The sequence below is a fragment of the Acomys minous genome (genome assembly GCF_964271855.1).
Source record: "Acomys minous genome assembly, chromosome: 16".
In the NCBI taxonomy this organism is placed as follows: Eukaryota; Metazoa; Chordata; class Mammalia; order Rodentia; family Muridae; genus Acomys; species Acomys minous.
In genome coordinates this window covers 17811698-17831419 of record NC_140498.1, presented here as the reverse complement: position 1 = coordinate 17831419, position 19722 = coordinate 17811698, and the positions used below count along the sequence as shown (strand labels likewise).

The 19722-nt window shown below is 52.5% G+C and overlaps 1 protein-coding gene and 1 pseudogene across 3 annotated transcripts in view; one reads left to right on the top strand and one right to left on the bottom strand.

The window, feature by feature from the left end:
• The window catches only part of LOC311586807 (heterogeneous nuclear ribonucleoprotein A1-like), a 117573-nt pseudogene that overhangs the window by 16873 nt on the left and 80978 nt on the right, over positions 1-19722 (bottom strand). The gene's annotated exons all lie outside the window — the stretch shown is intronic.
• On the top strand, positions 7524-15400 carry IRF1 (interferon regulatory factor 1). 2 transcript variants are annotated; one of them, XM_084761575.1, is made up of 10 exons: positions 7524-7759; positions 8952-9043; positions 10678-10777; positions 11464-11640; positions 11729-11778; positions 11877-12009; positions 12385-12510; positions 13154-13203; positions 14006-14141; positions 14417-15400. In XM_084761575.1, exons 2-10 carry the CDS (start codon positions 8957-8959, stop codon positions 14542-14544), a joined length of 987 nt encoding a protein of 328 aa, XP_084617701.1. In that variant the 5' UTR covers positions 7524-7759; positions 8952-8956; the 3' UTR covers positions 14545-15400. The 2 variants fall into 2 exon arrangements, with proteins under 2 accessions (XP_084617701.1, XP_084617702.1); XM_084761576.1 differs by lacking the exon at positions 7524-7759 and adding an exon at positions 7977-8129.

Here is a 19722-nt window from a genome sequence, read left to right as displayed (position 1 = left end):
TCCTTGAGCGGTTCCGGGAAACTCCTCGATTTCCTTGTTGCCTCCACGTTGGCAAGAAAGCGAAACCCAAGCCCCGCCCCCTCCCGCCCGGCCTGAGGGAACCCTGAGAGTAGTAGGTATTGGGACACGGACACCCTACCCCACCCCCACAGAATCTCAGCCAGGTTTTCAGGCTGCAACCGATGATGGCATGAAGTACTCGTGGGACATCCTCTCGCACTTCTGTGCTCCTACTGTGTTCCGGTCAACCACGGGGGGTGGGGGGGAGAGACAGGCGGAGGTGATTATTAAGAGCAAGAGCTCTCTGCTAGAGGTTTGCCAGTCTCACCTATCGGAGGTGACCTATGGTCAGTCAGTACAGGCTACACAGCCTGTAACTGCGGAGCTAGGTGCAAACTCCTGACAGCAGGGGATAGCTGGGTGGTGGGAAGGAAGAAGTGCTCTGCCGGTCGGCAGGTGAGCTGCCTGGCACGGGTGGGGCAGGCAGCTAAGGTGCGGGCGTGGGAGGACTTAGGCGTAGGGTTAGAATGTAGGCAGCCACCTGGGCGGCCCAGCTGGGAGGCTCTGCGGTTCTCCCGCCTGCCCTCCTCCCTCCCCTTCCAGGAAGCGAGCCAGAGCGGAGCCTGTAGCTCACCCCCAAGTCGGGGCGGATCAGGAATGTGGAAGTTGGCCCAAAGGGCCTGGTTGCCCACCCTCCTCCAATCACGCATACCCAGCCTCAGAGTGCATCACATGGAAAAGAGGGGGTCCACCCCAGAGCCAAACCGGGTGAGAAAGCCTGGGGTCGGGGGTGAGTGCCTCGGCTACTCCCAGCTACTCCGCAGGACTTATCACAGGGAAGGGGTGCTGCTCCTACCCAGCCCTGCCCTGGGTCACGGCCTCTGGGCCTGGCCTTACAGTCTCCTCGGCTTGGCTCTCCGGGCCCCACAGGGCGGATGGGAACTGAGGCCTCTTTCCTCCCAATGCTGTGTTTATAAGAAATGAAACTCCACAGCGGGCCCCAGTGGCAGCCCACACGGTCACACGCACGCTCCTGCGGGCGGGGGGGTGGGGTGGGGAGGGGCGATGAGTTCCGGAGCGGCACCGACACCACTACCACCACCACCACCACAGTGCAGGGATTCCAGCATGCTGGGTTCCGGGGCAGAACCCCCGTACTTTCCCAGTCAGCTGCTGCCTCCCACTCTCCGCGTTCTGGATTTAAAATAAATGCCTAAATAAAAATAACGGTACAACGTTTATTCTGCTGTGTCATACAGCGTGAGTGCCAAAGCTGTGACCGGGGAGGAGCTGGTCTCGTGCCCGGGCAATTCCCCAGAGTCAAACTAAGGGCTAACCCTGAGCAGAAGTGCGATTCCCATTTATTGAATAAGCTAAGATTTCCTTTCTGCCTGAGCTTCTCACAGTCACATTGGTGGGACCTGTAGTCTCATGTCAAACTTTGGGATGGTTTTGGATGCTTTGATTTCTGACTTGCCTCTTTATTTTTAGACGGGGGTCTATGTGGCTCAGGGTGACCTTGAGTTGCCAATTCTCCAGCCTCTATTTTTTTTTTTTCAGTGCTGGAATTACAAGGAGTGCAGCATTTCACTGGGTTTATGCTGTACTGGCTGATCGAACCTAAGGTTTCATGGATGCTAGGCAACCGCTCTGCCAGTTGAGATAGGTCTTGCATGAAGAAGTTTGCAGTGAAAATAGCGCCTGGCTGCTGGGAGAGCCTTTGAACATTTCAAGGAGCCCTGCCTCTAGACTGCAGGGGTCTGAGGTCCTGCTGAGAGCTTGTCTGCTTTGAGGAGCAGTCAGAAACCTAATTCAAGTCTCACTGGGCCCTGTACCTGGACGGGATTTCTAAGAGCATTTCCACCGGACACCTGTCTATCTGCACAAGCACAGGCTGCAGAAGGAGCCGCCGGGGAATGTCTGAATATCGAGAACAATTATCAGACGAGGGAGGGAATAGGAGGTAACACATCCATTTAGTAAGGATTTTTAGGGCCTTCCAGGTGCCAGGCATCTGTAGCATGGCCTCGGCACAGTGTCTGTCCCCACTGTGTGTAAATGGGTTGGGGTGTCAGGCTCCTGGGGTTCAGGACTTCCAGGGCCCCCACCTAGAAGGTGGTTCTGAAATCATATCCAAGGAGGCAGACAACAGGAGAGAGGTGGCAGGGGACAGGATTTGGTTTACCAGAGGAGAGGGTCCTACAGAGTGTTTGTGTGTGTATGACTTTGTCTTGTCTCCCCACCCCCACCCCCCATCTCGTGTACCCCAGGCTGGCCTGGCCCTTACTAAGTAGCTAAGGATGACCTTTAACTTCTGACTCTCCTGCCCCAGCTCGAGACCCCAGCCACAGGAATGACAGGGATTACAGGGATAAAACCACCACTCCTGGGGTTTGTGGTGTGGGGAGCTTTGTGCTTGCTACCCAGGAACTCTGTCAACTGCTGGGCTACCCCCCTGCATTACCATCACAAAAGTCACATTCAAGGAGCCCCTGACCTTTGGAAGTCCAGAGAACCTCAGGGCCCAGTGCTGAGGAGCCGCTCCAGTACACTTGCCCCAACTGAGCCAGGGTCCTCTGGGGAGGCACCCTGTGGGTGCTGCTGGGCAGGACAGGCAGCTCATCTCCTTTAACTCTCACCCCTGAGGAGGCATCGGGAATGAAGAGATACCACAGAGAGCTAAGGCCCCAGGGCAAAGGTGAGAGGGAAGAGATCTGATTGGTTGCTTTGAGGGCACTCATAGAAACCTCGGACATTCGGTCTGAGTCCTTAAGGGACCGGAATGGAAGCCAAGTGTGACGGAGCACTTCTGCAATTCCAGCACTTGGGAGGTGGAGGCAGGAGGATCGGGGGAATTTAATGACAACCTAAGCAGGCAGGAAGGTGGCTCGGCAGGTAGAAAGGCACTTACAACGTGCCCGGTGACGGTGACGTATCTCTGGAGCTGACATAAAAGCCACAGGTGGAAGTTGAGGACCAAGGTGGCCCCCCCGCCATTGTTCCTTCTACATGTGCTTGATAGCATGTACACCATCACACACATGTATACATGCATAAACAATAAGTTAACACGTATTTTTAAAAGGACAACCTGGGTTACATGAGACAAAAAAAATTGGCGGGGGGGGGGGTGGTGGTCAGGTAGAAATGGCAGTTAGTGGAAAGGAGGAAGTATTCCTGCCTGTTGGGGAAGGAAGGGCCAACAGAAGGGAGAAAGAGGTGGGAAGCGTCCAGTGCACAGAAGCACAGTGGAAGGTCTGTTGATACCTTTCATTTGAGGAGTGTTTAATGGTTTGGGAAGGGCTTTGATGATCTACTTGATTTCACAGGGAAAAAAAAAACTGCAAGAATTTTGATTATGAGTCTCACTGGCCTTGGTTCATGAACTAGGCATGATTCATGCATTAGAAGGAACGCTCCTGCTGGGCAAAAGCGTGATGAGTCTGTGAGCCCAGAACAAGGAAACTAAACAGCAGGGGTGGGGGGGGGACTGATTAGCTAATGTTAGGGTGGTTCAGGTGCATTTGCACATGTTTTAAAGCAGAGGGGACTTCCTCACACTGACTCACGGGGACTGAAAACTCTTGTGTTTAGGAGAACTTCGTTTGGCATAGGATCTGTGTGCTCCTTTAAAATTTAGCAGGAGTGACTCCATTTTGGTTTGGTCTGTTGGTGCCTCTTGCAGGGGCTTAGTGGAAAATAGTGGCCTCTGATAATTTTGTTTAACAATCTTCTCAACAATTAGGAGAGATGGGTAGGATTATCTCTTGTTTATAGCTAATTGAAGCCCAGAGAGAATAATAATTTCTTTCCTTAAGAAAAAAAAAAAAGATTTTAGCTGTGCGTGGTGGCACACGCCTTTAATCCCAGCACTCAGGAGGCAGAGGCAGGCGGATCGCTGTGAGTTCAAGGCCAGCCTGGCCTACAAAGTGAGTCCAGGACAGCCAAGGCTACACAGAGAAACCCTGTCTTGAAAAACAAACAAACAAATAAACAAATAAATATTTCAAGTGTGTGTGTGTGTGTGTCTGTGTGTGTGTGTGTGAGTGTAGGTGCTCAGGGAGGCCAGAAGAGGGCATCAGATTCTCAGGCGCTGCCCTCATGGGTGGTGCAATGAGCCCAATGCGGGTGCTAGGATGCAAACTAGGCTCTCTGCAAGAGCAGAACCTCTCTTCTCACCAAGCCTTCTCTCCAGCCCCAGCGGAATGCCAAAGGCACAGGATCCCAAACTTTCGGACTCAGCTCTGTATTGTTTTCCACCCTCTTCTAAGAACAAGCGAATGGGCAGGAAGTGAGGTGGGAAGATGGAGAGTTTGCACCCAGCTGAGGATGTAGCTCGGTTGCTATAGTGCTTGTCCAGCATGTACAGAGCCTAAGTCCTGCCTCCAGTACCAAATATTCCCAGTGAAGTGGTGCATACCTGCAAGCCCAGCACTTGATAGGCTGAAGCATGTGCAGAAGCCAAGGTCAGCCTGGGATACATCAGCTGTGTGTGTGTGTGTGTGAGAGAGAGAGAGAGAGAGAGAGAGAGAGAGAGAGAGAGAGAGAGAGAGGCGCACGCAGAGAGAGAGAGAGAGAGAGAGGCGCACGCAGACAGAGACAGAGAGACACAGAGAGAAACAGAGACAGAAAGAGAGACAGACAGACAGACAGATAGACAGAGACACAGAGAGACAGAGGGGGAGAGAGACAGACAGAGAGAGACAGACAGAGAGACAGACAGAGACACAGAAAGACAGAGACACACAGAGAGACAGGTGGGGAGAGAGAAAGAGAGAGAGACAGAGACACAGAGAGACAGAAACACACACAGAGAGACAGACAGGGAGAGAGAGAGACAGATAGACAGACAGAGAGACAGAGACACAGAGAGACAGAGACACAGAGAGACAGAGACACACACAGAGAGACAGACGGGGAGAGAGAGAGAGACAGATAGACAGACAGAGAGACAGAGACACAGAGAGACAGAGACACACACAGAGAGACAGACGGGGGGAGAGAGAGAGAGACAGATAGACAGACAGAGAGACAGACACAGAGACACACACAGAGAGACAGACGGGGAGAGAGAGAGACAGACAGATAGACAGAGAGACAGAGACACAGAGACACACACAGAGAGACAAACGGGGGGAGAGACAGACAGAGAGAGACAGAGACACAGAGAGACAGAGACACACACAGAGACGGACGGGGGGGGGTGGGGGGGGGAAGAGAGAGAGAGAGAGAGAGAGAGAGAGAGAGAAAGAGAGAGAGAGATTTAGAAACTGGCTGTGCTGAGATGGCACAGGTCTATAATCCCAGCACTTGGGAGGCCCATACAGATGGATCTCTGTGAGTTTGAAGCCAGCCTGGACTTCAGACGGAGCTCCAGGATAGCCAGGGCTACACAGAGAAACCCTGCCTTGACACACCCCCTCCCCAAATTTTTTGGAAACTCAGCAAGAAAAACAAACAAACAAACAAACGAAAAAACCCAAACAAACAAAAAACCATAGCACCCAATCATAGGCAGATTTCTCTAATTTATAACCCAGCACTGGGCAAGCAGGGCGGTACAGACTAGTAATGCCACAATGTGGGAAGCAGATGCAAGAAGATGAGGCATTCAAGGCTAAGCCAGGCTACAAGAGACGCTCTTCCCAGAATAAAACAAAATATAACAAAAATCAATTAAAAAAAAAACCCTCATAGAACATTTAAGATATGTGAGTGGCAATTTCACTGCTAAGTCCTAGGAGGGGGAGTGGGGTGGGGTGTCTGTCTCCTAAATGGAAAAATTGTTAGCGTGTGTAGAGACTTTGCTCACAGCGTTGTCTCTGTTGGGGGGAAAATGGAAATAACCTAAATGTCCTACAACAGGGTATTCATCGGGTAAATTTTTATTTATCCTATGACAGAAAACAGGTACCCATCACTAACGAGGCTGCGGATGGACATTCCAGGACCATGGGCTGACTTTCACTATGTATACCCACACAGGTATTTTAATGTATTTTGTCGTCTCCTGTTGCTTTCAGTAGGGTCTCTGTGGGCTGCAAGAGTTACAAAGTTCCTCTTCCTAATCTCATCTTGAATTTTCCAGTGGCTGTGCTAGGGTGTCTCAACCGAGCTGCATCCCTCTGCTGCGCAGAGAGCAGGGGCTGTGACTCTGAATGCCTTAGCCCCTGTAGCAATTCTCTCTCTAATTTGCTACTTCAAATACCCAAAACATACCACCTCCCTATTTACTCTAGAGCCTCAACACCTTCCTCTGAACCGCCTAGCTCCCGAACCTCCTCTGTGAGCCAGAGAAAGGACAGACACAACCATTCATTGATGTGTGTGTTACAGCTTGCGACATTCCAACTAGGTACTGTCCTAGAGGGACAGCTAGGGCGAGGAAAGTGACACAGGAGACCGACGTGTGAGTCAGAAGCTGCGAGGAAGTGAAGGAAGAAGCCTGAGGGGCCGTAGTTCTGGATGGAACATGGACACACCAGCCCAGCTGCTAGGAGAAGAAACTAGCGAGGTTTACTTGTGAACATCAGTTAGCAGGCTGCCCTTGCCAATCCCTTGAGACCCGGGTCTCCATTTCTTTTATTGGATCCAACGCCTTGGCCACAATTTCTCTTTGCTGCCCAGAACTTCTCTAGGGCCAGGCTTTGGGGACTCAGAAATGACTTCAGGACCATCAGGGAGGTTGTAGAGGTGAGGCAGGAGTCACTTCAGAATCTCCTCCACTCCCTTGGTCTCGGGCAGTCCCCAGAGATACAAGGGAGGAGGGTCACCTTGGTCACTGCTTAGAACCTCGCCGCGGGCACAGGAAAGCACACCAGCATCGTGTGCGCAGGTGGGCACACACATCATCTCTCCCCATCAGGACACGGGCTCTCCCATCACTGCAGACTAGCAAGTGGGCTCGTGCCATTTTGTGGTTAAGAACATTAAAATTCCCCGCGTCCTTCAACGGCTATGCCTACAGAGTCCAGGCGGGGAGTTCCTCCTGCCCAGCAACTTCACATAGGTAGGCTTTCTGCCTCAACTTCCCAGAGCAGTGGCTGGTCAGAGAGGTGTCACCTAAGGCAGTATAGAGACGGAACCCCTCCCTTCTTGACACTTCATTACCAGACTGATTTTCAGGGTGATTCAGTCCCGGGGTCCCTTCTGGAGAGAGGGAAGCAGGTGCTCTGGAGACCTAGAGAGCTAGACGTCCCCGGTGGAGGAGAAGGGGAAGACACTAACGGGAGCCAGCGGGCTGGGAGCATGCAGAACGAGGGTAAGGGCCTCCGCTTTCCAAGACAGGAGAAGGGGACGGAGGGGGGGTTGGAGTGGAGAACGGGGCGGGCCCGCAGGAGCCCCGGGGCGGCGGCGCGGGCCCGAGGGGGGTGGGGAGCGCAGCCGCCTTGTACTTCCCCTTCGCTGCTTAGCTCTACAACAGCCTGATTTCCCCGAAATGATGAGGCGGCGTAGGCCAATGGGCAAGCGCAAGCTGCCCGGCGGGGGCGTGGCCGAGTCCGGGCCGGGGAATCCCGCTAAGTGTTTAGATTTCTTCGCGGCGCCGCGGACTCGCCAGTGCGCGCTACTCCCTGCTCGAGGCAAGACGTGCTCTCCGACTGAGCGGAGCCGAACCGGGCCAAGCCGAACCGAGGTCAGCCGTGACCAGCAGGCCCTCAGCATCCAGGGCATCATTCGCTCCGTGCGCGCATCGAGTGCCTACACAGCAACCCCGAGCCTCGCTCTTGGGTACCCTGTGCGGATCGCTCCAGCTGCAAAGGTGAGCCCTCCGGGGCTGCGCGGGTACCGATGGGTGGCGTGAAACAAAAGGCGCGCGGGACACCAGGAAGTGGGGGCCAGGGACACCTTGGCCCGGGGTGGCGCGCGAGCTCGGGAGGGCGCTGCGAGTGAGCGGGCGGGAGGCGGGCCGCGGCGTGCACCGCCCCCTTGGCCTCGCTCGGCGGTCTGCGTGCGCGGAGCCGCTGCGGGGCCTCTCGGTGGCCCAGAGCGTCCGTCGCGCGCATCCGCGAGCAGCGCGGGGGGACTCGGGCGTTCTCCGGCGCGCACTTTTCGCGGTCGCTGCTTGAGACTTGGCCTCCAGGTTTCGGGCCCCGCAGGGCTCGGTGGCGGTGGTTGGTTCGCTGCCCTGAGTAGGTGGCTGGACCCGGTTGTGAACTACAGGGGTTTCGGGAGGAGGTGCCACAGGTGTTGCTTGCGCCACTTCTCTGCAGCAGGGGAAACCAGGCCGGAAGGGGTTGCGCCCCAACCTCTATGTTGTGGGCACTGGCTGTTAGAGGGGGCATAGACTGGATTGGTGGTGGTAAGGAAGTGCCTGGGACGGAGGGTGACTTGCTTTCCCGGCCTGGAAGGCGCAGAGCTGGTGATGACAAGCAAAAGTAGACCTCCTTCCTTCAAAAACTGAATTTTGAGAGAAAAGTTCTGGCATTAAGGTGTCTGTGTAGAGGTGGCGCACGCCTTTAATCCCAGCCCTCGAGAGGCAGAAGCAGGCGGATCGCTGTGAGTTCGAGGCCAGCCTGGTCTACAAAGCGAGTCCAGGACAGCCAAGGCTACACAGAGAAACCCTGTCTCAAAAAGCCAAAAGTGTAGAAGTTAAAAAGCAAAGATGTCTGTGTCTTTGGGCTCTTTTTACACATACATCCTGAAGTCATGCAGGCTTGCTTGCTTGTCTCCTCCTGAGACTGGCTTAGGAGAGGGTGGCTTGGCCCCCACCCCTTTCCCCCCACTCCCCCCCATGCTGGAGAAATCTGGAGAGCAGTTTCATTCTACTGCAGGGTCCCTTCTCTGGCTGTAGGACCTGGTAACTCGCTGATGGCAAGGGGTGGGGGAGGGTAATGACCTGGGTGTGAGGGCAAGGGGAAAGTAATTGAGTGTGTGGCCTTGGGTGGAGCAGGGCAGTGACCAGGATTGTTTAACAGATTCCCGAACACAGGCCTTGTGTCTTTTCCCTCCAGCCGCCATGCCTATCACTCGGATGCGAATGAGACCCTGGTTGGAGATGCAGATTAATTCCAACCAAATTCCAGGCCTGACCTGGATTAATAAAGTGAGTGTGACTCTTTGTTCGTTTTTTGTTTTTTTGTTTTTTGCCACTGTTTAAACTCATGTTCTCTTGGGGACCGAAGTTTCATTGGTGGGAATAAGACAGCAGAGAGATGTATTTCCCAGTGGGTGCTGCATGCCAGGACGTGCAAGGTCTGGCTTCTGCCCCTGCTTCTTCCTTCCTGAAGCTGTGGCCAGCCCACCCTCCTAGAGGCACCAAGACGCCCCAGCATCCACAGAGCCTGGGTTCTTGTCTCTTCCTATAGAGAAATGCTATATACATAATATCCTACGTGGCGGATAGGCAGGAGACAGAAAGCAGTCAGTGCTGGTTAGGAATGTGACTGGTTCAGTAGGGAACCCAAGAAGTCACAGCTAGTGCACATGGCAGCATAGCACCAGTGAGTGGACTGGTAATAATGATTGCTATGTGCTTGGCATCTTTCTTTCTTTTTTATTTATGATTTTTTTTTTGGTTTGTTTCTGTTTTTGTTTTTCGAGACAGCGTTTCTCTGTGTGTCTTTGACTGTCCTGGGCTCGCTTTGTAGACCAGGCTGGCCTCAAACTCACAGCGACCCACCTGCCTCTGCCTCTGGGATTAAAGGCGTGCGCCACCACAGCACTTGGCATCTTTCTAAGCGTTACTGTTGTGCACTTTCATCTCCATAGTGGGTCTCATAAGGGAACTGAGGCACTTTAAAGTAGATTACAAGATCACACACAAAAAAATACGAAAGCTAAGACTGAGCTTGAAGAAACTTGGCTGTAAGTCTATATAGTTAGCCACCAGTAAGAAGAGTGGTAGGAAGATCTTGGGGCTAAGCTGGACGGTGGTGGGACAAGCCTTTATTTCCAGCACTTGGGAGGCAGAGGCAGGCAGATCACTGTGAGTTCGAGGCCAGCCTGGCCTACACAGTGAGCCCAGGACAACCAGGATAACATAGAGAAATTCTGTCTCGAAAAACTTAAAAAAAAAAAAAGATTTTGGGGCTGGTGAGATGGCTCAGCAGGCAAAGGCAACTGCTGTCAAGCCTGATAGCCTGACTTTGATCCCCAGGCCCCTCATCATGGAAGGAAAGAACCAACTCCTGCAGGTTGTCCTCTGACCTCCACACAGGTGCCCTGGCCCACATGTGTGTACACACACACACACACACACACACACACACACACACACACACCCCACTTTTCTCTCTCAGGTATGTGTTGTTTAGGGGGAGAGAAATAGGCCAGTATTACACAGGCAGTCAGCATCTAGGTCTGCTCTAGGGCTCCCACGGGGGAATGTGTCGGGGCCGGTTGAGCCAGGTGTCCTGAGTAGACTAATGCAAGCTGGTCCCTTGTACCAGTGCTTATTAGCCAGAGAGGGAGCGCTCCTTAGGGCTCTCAGCACATCTGCAGCAGGTGTGTGGGCCAGAGGTGTCTTTGCTGAGCTCCTGGTGCTGTGGCTCATCAGAACCTAGCCCCCCTCCTAAAAGATGCAGAGTGGCCTGCTGAAGGCGGTCAGGATGGGTCAATCAGGTCAGATGTCAGAGTGAAAAGGGGAAGTCAGTGTTTTCCCATACTTGGGGGCTGGGCACTCAGCCACAAAAACCTGTGGTCTCTGAGCTGACACAGTCTTATATGTACACTATTCAGGAAGAGATGATCTTCCAGATTCCGTGGAAACATGCTGCCAAGCACGGCTGGGACATCAACAAGGATGCCTGTCTGTTCCGGAGCTGGGCCATTCACACAGGTGTGCAGGGTGGCGGGGCAGAGGAGAGGCAAGGGGACAACATATTACCATGGAGGCTCTGGGTAGCCCTAGAGCTCCCCCAACACAGCACGTAGGATTATTGGAACGGGGTGAGGCGCACCTGTGGTTCTCTAGGACAGAACTTATTGTTTTAGCCAGTTCCCGGAGGATTTATAAAAAGCAAAAATGTTTAAAAAAAAAAAAAAAAGCATGCATGCCTTCCGGGAGCCTGGAGCCTGTACCAAAAGAGACTTCCATCTTCCTTTCTCAAGGTACTGTGACTGAAGATCCTTGACCCAAGCCCCATGTGGTTGGTGGCTTCCTTTCATCCTTCAGGCATCTTGATGCAATTCAGACCTGTTAGTAACTATCCGTGTTGCCCACTTACACTTTGGAAACGTCAGATAAGCCTTAGTCCCAGCACGTTCTGGCTGCTGAGGGTGTAAAGCAGGAAGACTGTAAACACATTTTGCGGGAGGGATAGAGACACTCCAGTGAGCCTGTCTGAGCCTTTCACATGCCTGCTGGATGTCTGAGACAACCCTGGGCCTATGAGAAACCCCAGGGACCTAGTGCCAGTGATATTGCTAGTTTCCCCAGTATGGCTATCTGGTCTACCCTTGCCTTTCTTCTCCCAGCCCAGGGAGGAGCAGCTGATAGACGCATTCACTCTCCCAATTCTGTAGGCCGATACAAAGCAGGGGAAAAGGAGCCAGATCCCAAGACGTGGAAGGCGAACTTCCGTTGTGCCATGAACTCCCTGCCAGACATCGAGGAAGTGAAGGACCAGAGCCGGAACAAGGGCAGCTCTGCTGTACGGGTGTACCGCATGCTGCCACCCCTCACCAAGAACCAGAGGAAAGGTAACCAAGGGTACTGGGCCCTCGGGAGGAAGGGAAGAAAGGGCAAAAAGGAAGATTGGCTGGGCCTCACAGCCTGTTTGTCCCACAGAGAGAAAGTCCAAGTCTAGTCGAGACACTAAGAGCAAGACCAAGAGAAAGGTGAGTGTGGCTCTAAGCAGCTCAGCCTGGTCACTGTAGGTCGGGTGGGCAGTGGGAAAACATGCTACAAGCAGGCCTAAGCTGTTTCCTCTCTGTAGCTGTGTGGAGATGCTAGCCCTGACACCTTCTCCGATGGCCTCAGCAGCTCCACTCTGCCTGATGACCACAACGGTTACACCACTCAGGGCTACTTGGGTCAGGAGTTGGACGTGGACCGGGACCTTAATCCAGGTGAGGTTGCTAGTCTGGCAAGGGTGCTCTTAGGTTGGGTCTAAGAGCATCATGGTGGGGCTGGAGAGATGGCTCAGAGGTTAAGAGCAATGACTGCTCTTCCAGAGGGTCCTGAGTTCAATTCCGAGCAACCACGTGGTGGCTCACAACCATCTAGAATGTGATCTGACGCCCTCTTCTGGCCTGCAGGTGTACATGCAGGCAGAGTACTGTATACATCATAATAAATGAATCTTTAAAAACAAAAACAAAAAAAGAGCATCATGGTAGCAGAGAGTAAGCTGTTAGATGAGGGTGCAGGGCGGAGGGGCGAAGTATTGCAAACTAAGAAAGCATGCCATCCTGACCTGCGCTTTCTGCTGCATCCTCCCCCAGCACTGTCGCCATGTGTCGTCAGCAGCAGTCTCCCCGACTGGCATAATATACAGATGGACATTGTACCAGACAGTACCAGTGATCTGTATAACTTGCAGGTGTCGCCCATGCCCTCCACCTCCGAAGGTTTGTACTCTTGAGGCCGGGCCTGCCTTGTGTGTGTTTGTGTCTTGAGGGGGAAATAGACGCTTAGAAATCTATGTGACAAGCCAGGCATTGGCGCACACCTTTAATCCCAGCATTTAGGAGGCAGAATCAGGTGGATCTCCCGAGGCTGAGGCCAGCCTGGTCTACAGAGTGAATTCTAGGATAGTCGGGGCTACATAGAGAAGCCACTTTGGTGGGAAGAACCTCTATGCCATTTGAGCCGATGGCGCTGGGCACTGCTTCCCCTTGCCCCCGTAGCATGAAGCAAGTCCCTAAACACAGTAGGTCAGTTCAGAGCTTTGGTGTGCTCCAAGCCAGGAGGGAAGGAATTGGATAACATCTTGGTCAAAGGTGACCAGTGAGTGCTCCAGGCTTCTCTGTGCTCAGTTGTCTGAGGGTGAGGAAGGAGGTAAAGGGAGTGGGATGCGGCCTTGCTCCATAGTTTGGGAGGGTGAGTGAGTCATCATCAGGCCAGTGTCCTGTTCTGGAATCTCCAGGGCGGGCAGATGCTGGTTGGGAGTGGGGGGGGGGGATGTGGGGGTGGAGGTGGAGTGGGCGGAGCTGAAGGGGGCATGAAGTTGCAGGGCAAACATAAATGGCCAACGTTTACCCCTCCTCACAGCTGCAACAGATGAGGATGAGGAAGGGAAGCTGCCAGAGGACATCATGAAGGTAAATCCCTCTTCCTACTGCATCCGGGAGGAGAGAGCAAGCTAGGGAAAACTTCCAAATCAGTTTGGGCAGGCGCTATTGCTGGCCTCTGTAGTCTCACTAGCCCCTCCTCCTCGTATGGCTGGGACACACTGTTGGCTCAGCAGGTGAGACGCCTGGTCTCTACCAGGCTGTCCTGAAGCAAGCCTCAGGGTCCCAGACAGCTCTGAGTCAGCCCCTAACAGCACTGTGTCCTCCGCCCCGGCATGCCCAGCCCTTCGGGTTTGGGAAATACACATCAGGTTTTAATAATCAGCTTTTGGAATCTGTACTAAGATGGCTTGGTGCCCCCCCCCCCGCCACTTTTTTTTTTTTTTTCTTAGCAAGTTCTTTTTTCAGCTGCAGTTTTCAAAATGACCATAAAAGTTTTTTGAGGTAGTTTTATCCCGACTCTGGCCAGTGAGCACAGAGCGTTGAGATGCGGGACTAGTTCCTTGTCTCCAGCTTTCTGGCTTTGTTATGCTAACCTTTGCTTGAAGCTGCCCTGCCAGTTGCTGTGTATCACACCCCCTCCCTCCCTCCCCCTCCCTCCCAACCCCCAGCAGAGGGAAATCATGCAGATTTTGTGCCAGAGGGTGGAGATGAGGACAGTGACACAGTCAGGGCAGCTTGGTCTTGTCGTGACAGTTCTGCATATTATCACCCAGAAATGTCCTAGGGTGTGATCCTGCTCAGGGACCGGGCTAGCTCACTGAGGGAAGGGCCAGCCACCGGGTGAGTCTGTTCTCAGAAGAGGCTGATGGCTTCTCTGCTCTCTCGCCAGCTCTTTGAGCAGTCCGAATGGCAGCCGACAAACGTGGATGGCAAAGGATACCTGCTGAATGAGCCAGGAGCCCAGCCTTCTTCTGTGTATGGAGACTTTAGCTGCAAGGAGGAACCAGAGATGGACAGCCCTGGAGGTAGGCAGCGGCTTCTGGGTCCTTACGGCTTCTGGGAGAGAGGGGGAAGCTCATGGAGGCTGGGAAATGGTTGGAGGCAGAACCAGATAGAGCAGCCTTTTAAAACTGGGCCAACAGGTACAACAGCGAGCTCGAGAATTTCTCACCGCTGTCCTCACCCTGGGATTGGTCTAAAGATAGGCTGTGGACAGCTGTGTGGGATTCCCCCTCCCTGATACAGTGGTTTTGTTTTTGTTTTTTTGTTTTGTTTTGTTTTGTTTTGGGTTATCCTCTAGGGGACATTGGAATGGGCATACAGTGTGTCTTCACGGATCTGAAGAGTATGGACGCCCTCTGGATGGACAACACGCTGCCCCCCACCGTCAGGCTGCCCCCAATTCAGGCCATTTCTTGCGCACCATAGTTTGGGTCCCTGACCCATTCTTGCCCTCCTGAGTGAGCAAGGCCCGGGATCGTGGTAGCTGTGATGCAGAAAAGCGAGACTGCTGTGGGCCCCTCGACATGGCAAGGCATAACCCCACTGCTTAAGCAGGGAAGGGACCCCACCCTCTTTGAGTCAGGGAACTCTCAGGGCTTGGAATGCCAGGGTCTGAGTCTTTCTTGGGAGGTGAAGCTGGTCCTGACTCCCAAGAAGATGCACTGGGGTTCTGAGGCTGAGGACATGGAGGGGAGTTGTTCTTTTTGCCTGGAGAGGGTCTCCGTCACTGGGCTGGCCCTGAGGGGAACCAGGTCGGTGACCTCAGAAGAGCTTAGCACTGACCCCAGGGCTGGCTCTGCCCTAGGAGACAATTGCACTAAGTGAGTCCTGTTCCCAAAGAACTGCTGCCCTTCCCAGCCGAGCCCTGGGATGGTTCCAAAGCCAGTGAAATGTGAAGGAAAAAATGGGGTCCTGTGAGGCTGGGCTCCCTTAGCTCCAGAGGAGTTCTGCCTCGCTACCTGCTCCAGCTCTGGGGGCTCAGGAAAAAACAAAACAAAACAAAACATGGCACTTTCTCTGTGGACCTTACCACATTTCTGATCAGAGGTGTACACTAACATTTCTCCCAAAGTCTTGACCTTCGCATTTATTTATACTGTGCCTTCTGGTGCCTGCTGTCTCCTCAGTTCTCGGCAGCCCTCAGCAGGCCCAGGAAGGGGGTTGTGAGCTCCTTGGCGTGACTTTGAATATTGGAGACGCCACCTAACTACTAAATTGTGTTTGATCACATATGGATCTGTGTAAATATGTATATTTTTCTTTTTATAAAAAGTTAATTGTTTACGAGGCGTGTGGCTTTTACTTAGAAATTAGACTCGATTTGACTTTTTAAGGAAACATCCTTAAAGCAAGGAGTCTGCTGGAGTTCTGCCTGAGCTTCAGCACAGCCATGCATCCATCTACCATGAATCTTTCCAGTTATGGTCAAGAGAAAGAAGATGGCAGGAGGCGGGGACATCATGCCACAGAGACACGCTCATTTATACTCGCTTGTCACAGGAGGCAGTTTTTATTTTATTTGTTTTGGGGAGTTTGTTTGTTTGTTTGTTTGTTTTTTGTTTGTTTGTTTTTTGTTTTTTTTGAGACAGAGTCTCACTATGTAGCCTGGCTGTCCTGGCACTCACTATGTAGAACCAGGCTGGCCTCGAACTCACAGAGATCTGCCTGCCTCTGCCTCCTGAGTTTGTGAGAGTATAGGTCCGAGGACAACTCATAGGAGTTGGTTCTTTAACTTTGGATCCCGGGATTAAATTTAGGCTTGGAAGTTGATTTTTGAACTCTTGGGGCCCTGTCATCTGTTAGTCTGTGACACATTCGGAAGAACCCAAAACCTATCTCTGTTCTGTTGAACAGACAAGCAGGTGCCATTTCAAAACAGTGACTGATTGGTATGTCACTGACAATTAAGACAACAGTGCAGGCAGTGTCCCCAAGGCCTGGTGTACTGGGTCTCACTTGGTAGGAATGATCTCTGCACTACGGATGCTAGTCAAGCCTGGGTACTAAGTACCTGAAATGTGTCCAATGATACATTCAGGGACTTGATTTTTATTATTTTTATTTTTTCGAGACAGGGTTTCTCTTGTAGTCCTGGCTGTAGTGGAACTCAACTTGTGGACCAGGCTGGCCTCGAACTCACAGAGATCCGCCTGCCTCTGCCTCCCAAGTGCTGGGATTAAAGGCGTGCGCCACCACACCCGGCTAGGAACTTGATTTTTAATGTCAGGGAACATTTGAATAGCCGCATGTGACACGTGACTGTGGTTTGTAGTCATGGACAACAGCTTGGAGGCACATCTGAATGCATGGGGGGCTCAAGCCCACCCGATCATTTTAATAGTTCTGAGTGCCGAATACTAACCCCACAGCAGACTGATAACACTAAGCCTTATTTGACCTTACACATAGGAGGTGTATGTCCACGCACATGTACATATGAAGGTCAGAGGGCAAGTTCCTTTGGTGTGCCATTCCTCAGGTACTTCCCGGTTTTTTGTTTGACACAGGGTCTCTGACCTGGACCTTCACTAAGTAGCTTGTCCTAACTGGCTGCTGAGCTTTCAGGGGTCCACTTCCCTCAGCCTCCCATGTTGCCATCACTGGAATTACCAAAGTGCACCGCCACACCTGACTTTTTATAAGGATCCTGGAGGTTGAACTCAGGTCCTCACACTTGCAAAGCAAGTGCTTTGTAGCCTGAGCCAACCCCCTGCTCCCCGACCCCCTTTGCCCCTTCCCCTCTCCCCCTCCCCCTGCCCCTCCCCCCCCTTGTGCTTAAGTAGATGTTGCTTTGCTCCCTCTTTTCAGAGTTGTGCCTAGGCAAATGCATACAAGCTGTGTGTACAGGTGCTGGATCTAAGGTGTCTGAAAACCATAGTTAGGCCATATGTAACAGCTCTTCTTTAAGGCAAAGCCCAACTCCCATAAGTGGAAGGTCTAGAGACAGCTTTCAGGTGTGGTTCTCCTTCCTGGGGGCTGTTGGCCGCCTGTCCACTGAGGCAACAGGAGCAGAAGACGAGCTCCGTAAGCACCATTGAGATCAAACACTCCGGGAACCACTTCAGGAGCTAATCCAACTTTACTCAGGTAGAACAAAGGCTACAAAGCCCTTGGGAAGTGGAGTGGGAGCTGCTTCCAGGATAGGTGTTCATAATTGGTTGGAACCAGGCACTTTTAGGATGCTTGTATCGCGTTGAGCAGCACGCGTCTATCATATGAACGGGAACACAGTACCTAATTGTCCTATAGGCGCAGGGAGGGGAGAGCTGGCAGGGAGCTGTGTCAAGGGCCATATATCAAGTGTGGTTAGGGGCTTCTATGTCCAAAGACACTCTCTAGTCAGGCAGAGAGTAGGAGGCCCTGCTGGAGAGAGGGAGTCCTGCACCTAATGCAGAACTCAGGATGGCTAGCCTGGCCAGTTTGACTCAACCTCAAACAGCAGGGTTCTTCCCACATTCCGATTTCTTAGGCAGCAGGTGCCACTGGAAATGCCTAGAAAATGGGGCCATGGCAGTAACAACATTGCTTTATGAAAGGTCTGGACACATCTTCCATATCCTCAGTCCCAGAATCCCCTGGGACTGGTGACCTCTCACTGGGTACAGCACTCTGGGGTGTGTATCCCCTTTGGTGAGAAGGGAAGATGAGGAAAAAAAAAACTGGAAAACGGGCAAAGGTCAGCCTGTGATCATCCTGAATGGTGAACACGCTGTATGAGTGGCAGGTGGGTTCTTGCTGGGTGGCTATCCCATCCAGGAGTGGGGTGGGGTCTTGGATTGCAAGCCTTGCTCACTGAAGATCCACTTGGGTTGCTTCAAGAATAGCCTTTACTGGGGACAAGGATGGAGAAGACGGATCGATCACCTGCTTAGTTCTTTGAGGGCCCAATCCTTACTGAGAACTAGATTTGAGGTGGGTAGTCTCATATGGCATCCATGGAGTTTTCTAGTGGTTGGCTTTCTAAGAAACAGGGGAGGGGGGTGCGGGGGAAGGGAGTGCTGTGAAGCCAGCTAGAGTGAGCTGTGGAGGGATGGGGGAAGGAGTGCAGCCTACCCAAGACAGCACAAGCCCCCCTGCGGACTTATCTGTTCTCTCCTTCAACCTGAGCCTCAATAGAGAGGAGACGGTAGTAAGAAATGAAGTCCCCCACACACACACACCACAAAAAAAGAAATGAAGTCCCAGGCAGCAGGCGGGCCCCCGGCTCTAATAAGCAAAACTCACCATTAGTATGTTACCAGAAAATCAAAGGCATATGCCATCTGCTCCCAACATCCAGAGCCAAGATGGAGTCCAGATCTCCTATGGATAAGACTAACACCTTGGAATGTCCAGAGAGGGACCCCAAAACTATTTCTCCATCACAGGGTAGCTAGGTCCCAGGGACCAAGACTTGAGGACCTCCAAGATGAACAGTGGTCCTACCATGGAGTATATACAGACACTATAAAATATGACTGCTCAACTAAAGTGGTAGCTGGTGCCTGGAATGGGGCAATATGAGTATAAATTGAGCCAAATTTAGACCTAAGATGATTCTCAGGACTTTACAGTGCTCTGAGAGCTGTTCCTGGGTTTCTGTCTATGCACTAATGGACACTCTTGGCTGAGCACCTGGAAGGCCACTGAAGGATGAATTTCTTTGGTGCCGTGATGACCTCATGGCTATCAAGGAGCACTTTCTAATGGGGTTAAACGGCAAGAAGGTGGGGTTCACTGGAGAAACCCCAATTTTGCTAGCTCAGAGGTGAGGCAGGTCTAGAGTCTTTGTGTGTGTGTGGTGGGGGGGCAGTTCCAGACAGGGTTTCTATTGTAGCTCTGGCTGTCCTGGACTCACTTTGTAGACCAGGCTGGACTTGAACTCATAGAGATCAGCCTGCCTCTGCCTCCCAAGGGCTGGGATTAAAGGTGCACGCCACCACACTGGGCTAGAGCCTGTTTTGGTTTTTAGATGGTATGGCTATGCCCTGCCCACCTTGGTGGCCCAAGTTCAGATATTTGAGGGTATTTCTGGTGAGTCACAGTGTCTCTCTCTGCCTTGTTTCAAAGGTGTCACTTTAATGAAGGTGGTTTGTTCATTCACTTCTTGGAAGTAGGAAGAAAGCCAGCGACTGCGGTGTCGCTGCTTCTAACATCTCTCGGCGTATAGTTTGCAATGTGCAGCGACAACCCTGGCTCAAGGGATGAGAAACTTTACATACTCCTCTCAAGGCCCCTGGTGAGGCCAGTGGAGGAGAGCTGGGATCCCGGGAAAAGCTTGGCAGGAGGTGAAGTCCTTGGACTCCTGTTGATGGGCCAGGTCTTGCTCATGGGCTCAGATCCAAAAACCTGCTCTTGTACAGGGGAGGGCAGTGTGCTGTGTGTGTACACACGTGCGCTTGTGCTTGTGAGTATGTTTTTCCTCTACATTGTCCTGTTAGAACACTCAGCAAGAAGCGTTTGCTTCTGGCAAATGCTATTGCTTAACTCCAATGTGAAGTTGGTCAGACCCCTGCCAGCTGTCTGAGAGGCAGGGGGCCTGGGTGGGAAAGAGCTGGTGCAGACCTTTCCCAAGAGTTCCTTTGTGGGGCTAAGTCTCACTATGTAGCCCTGGCTGTCCTGGAA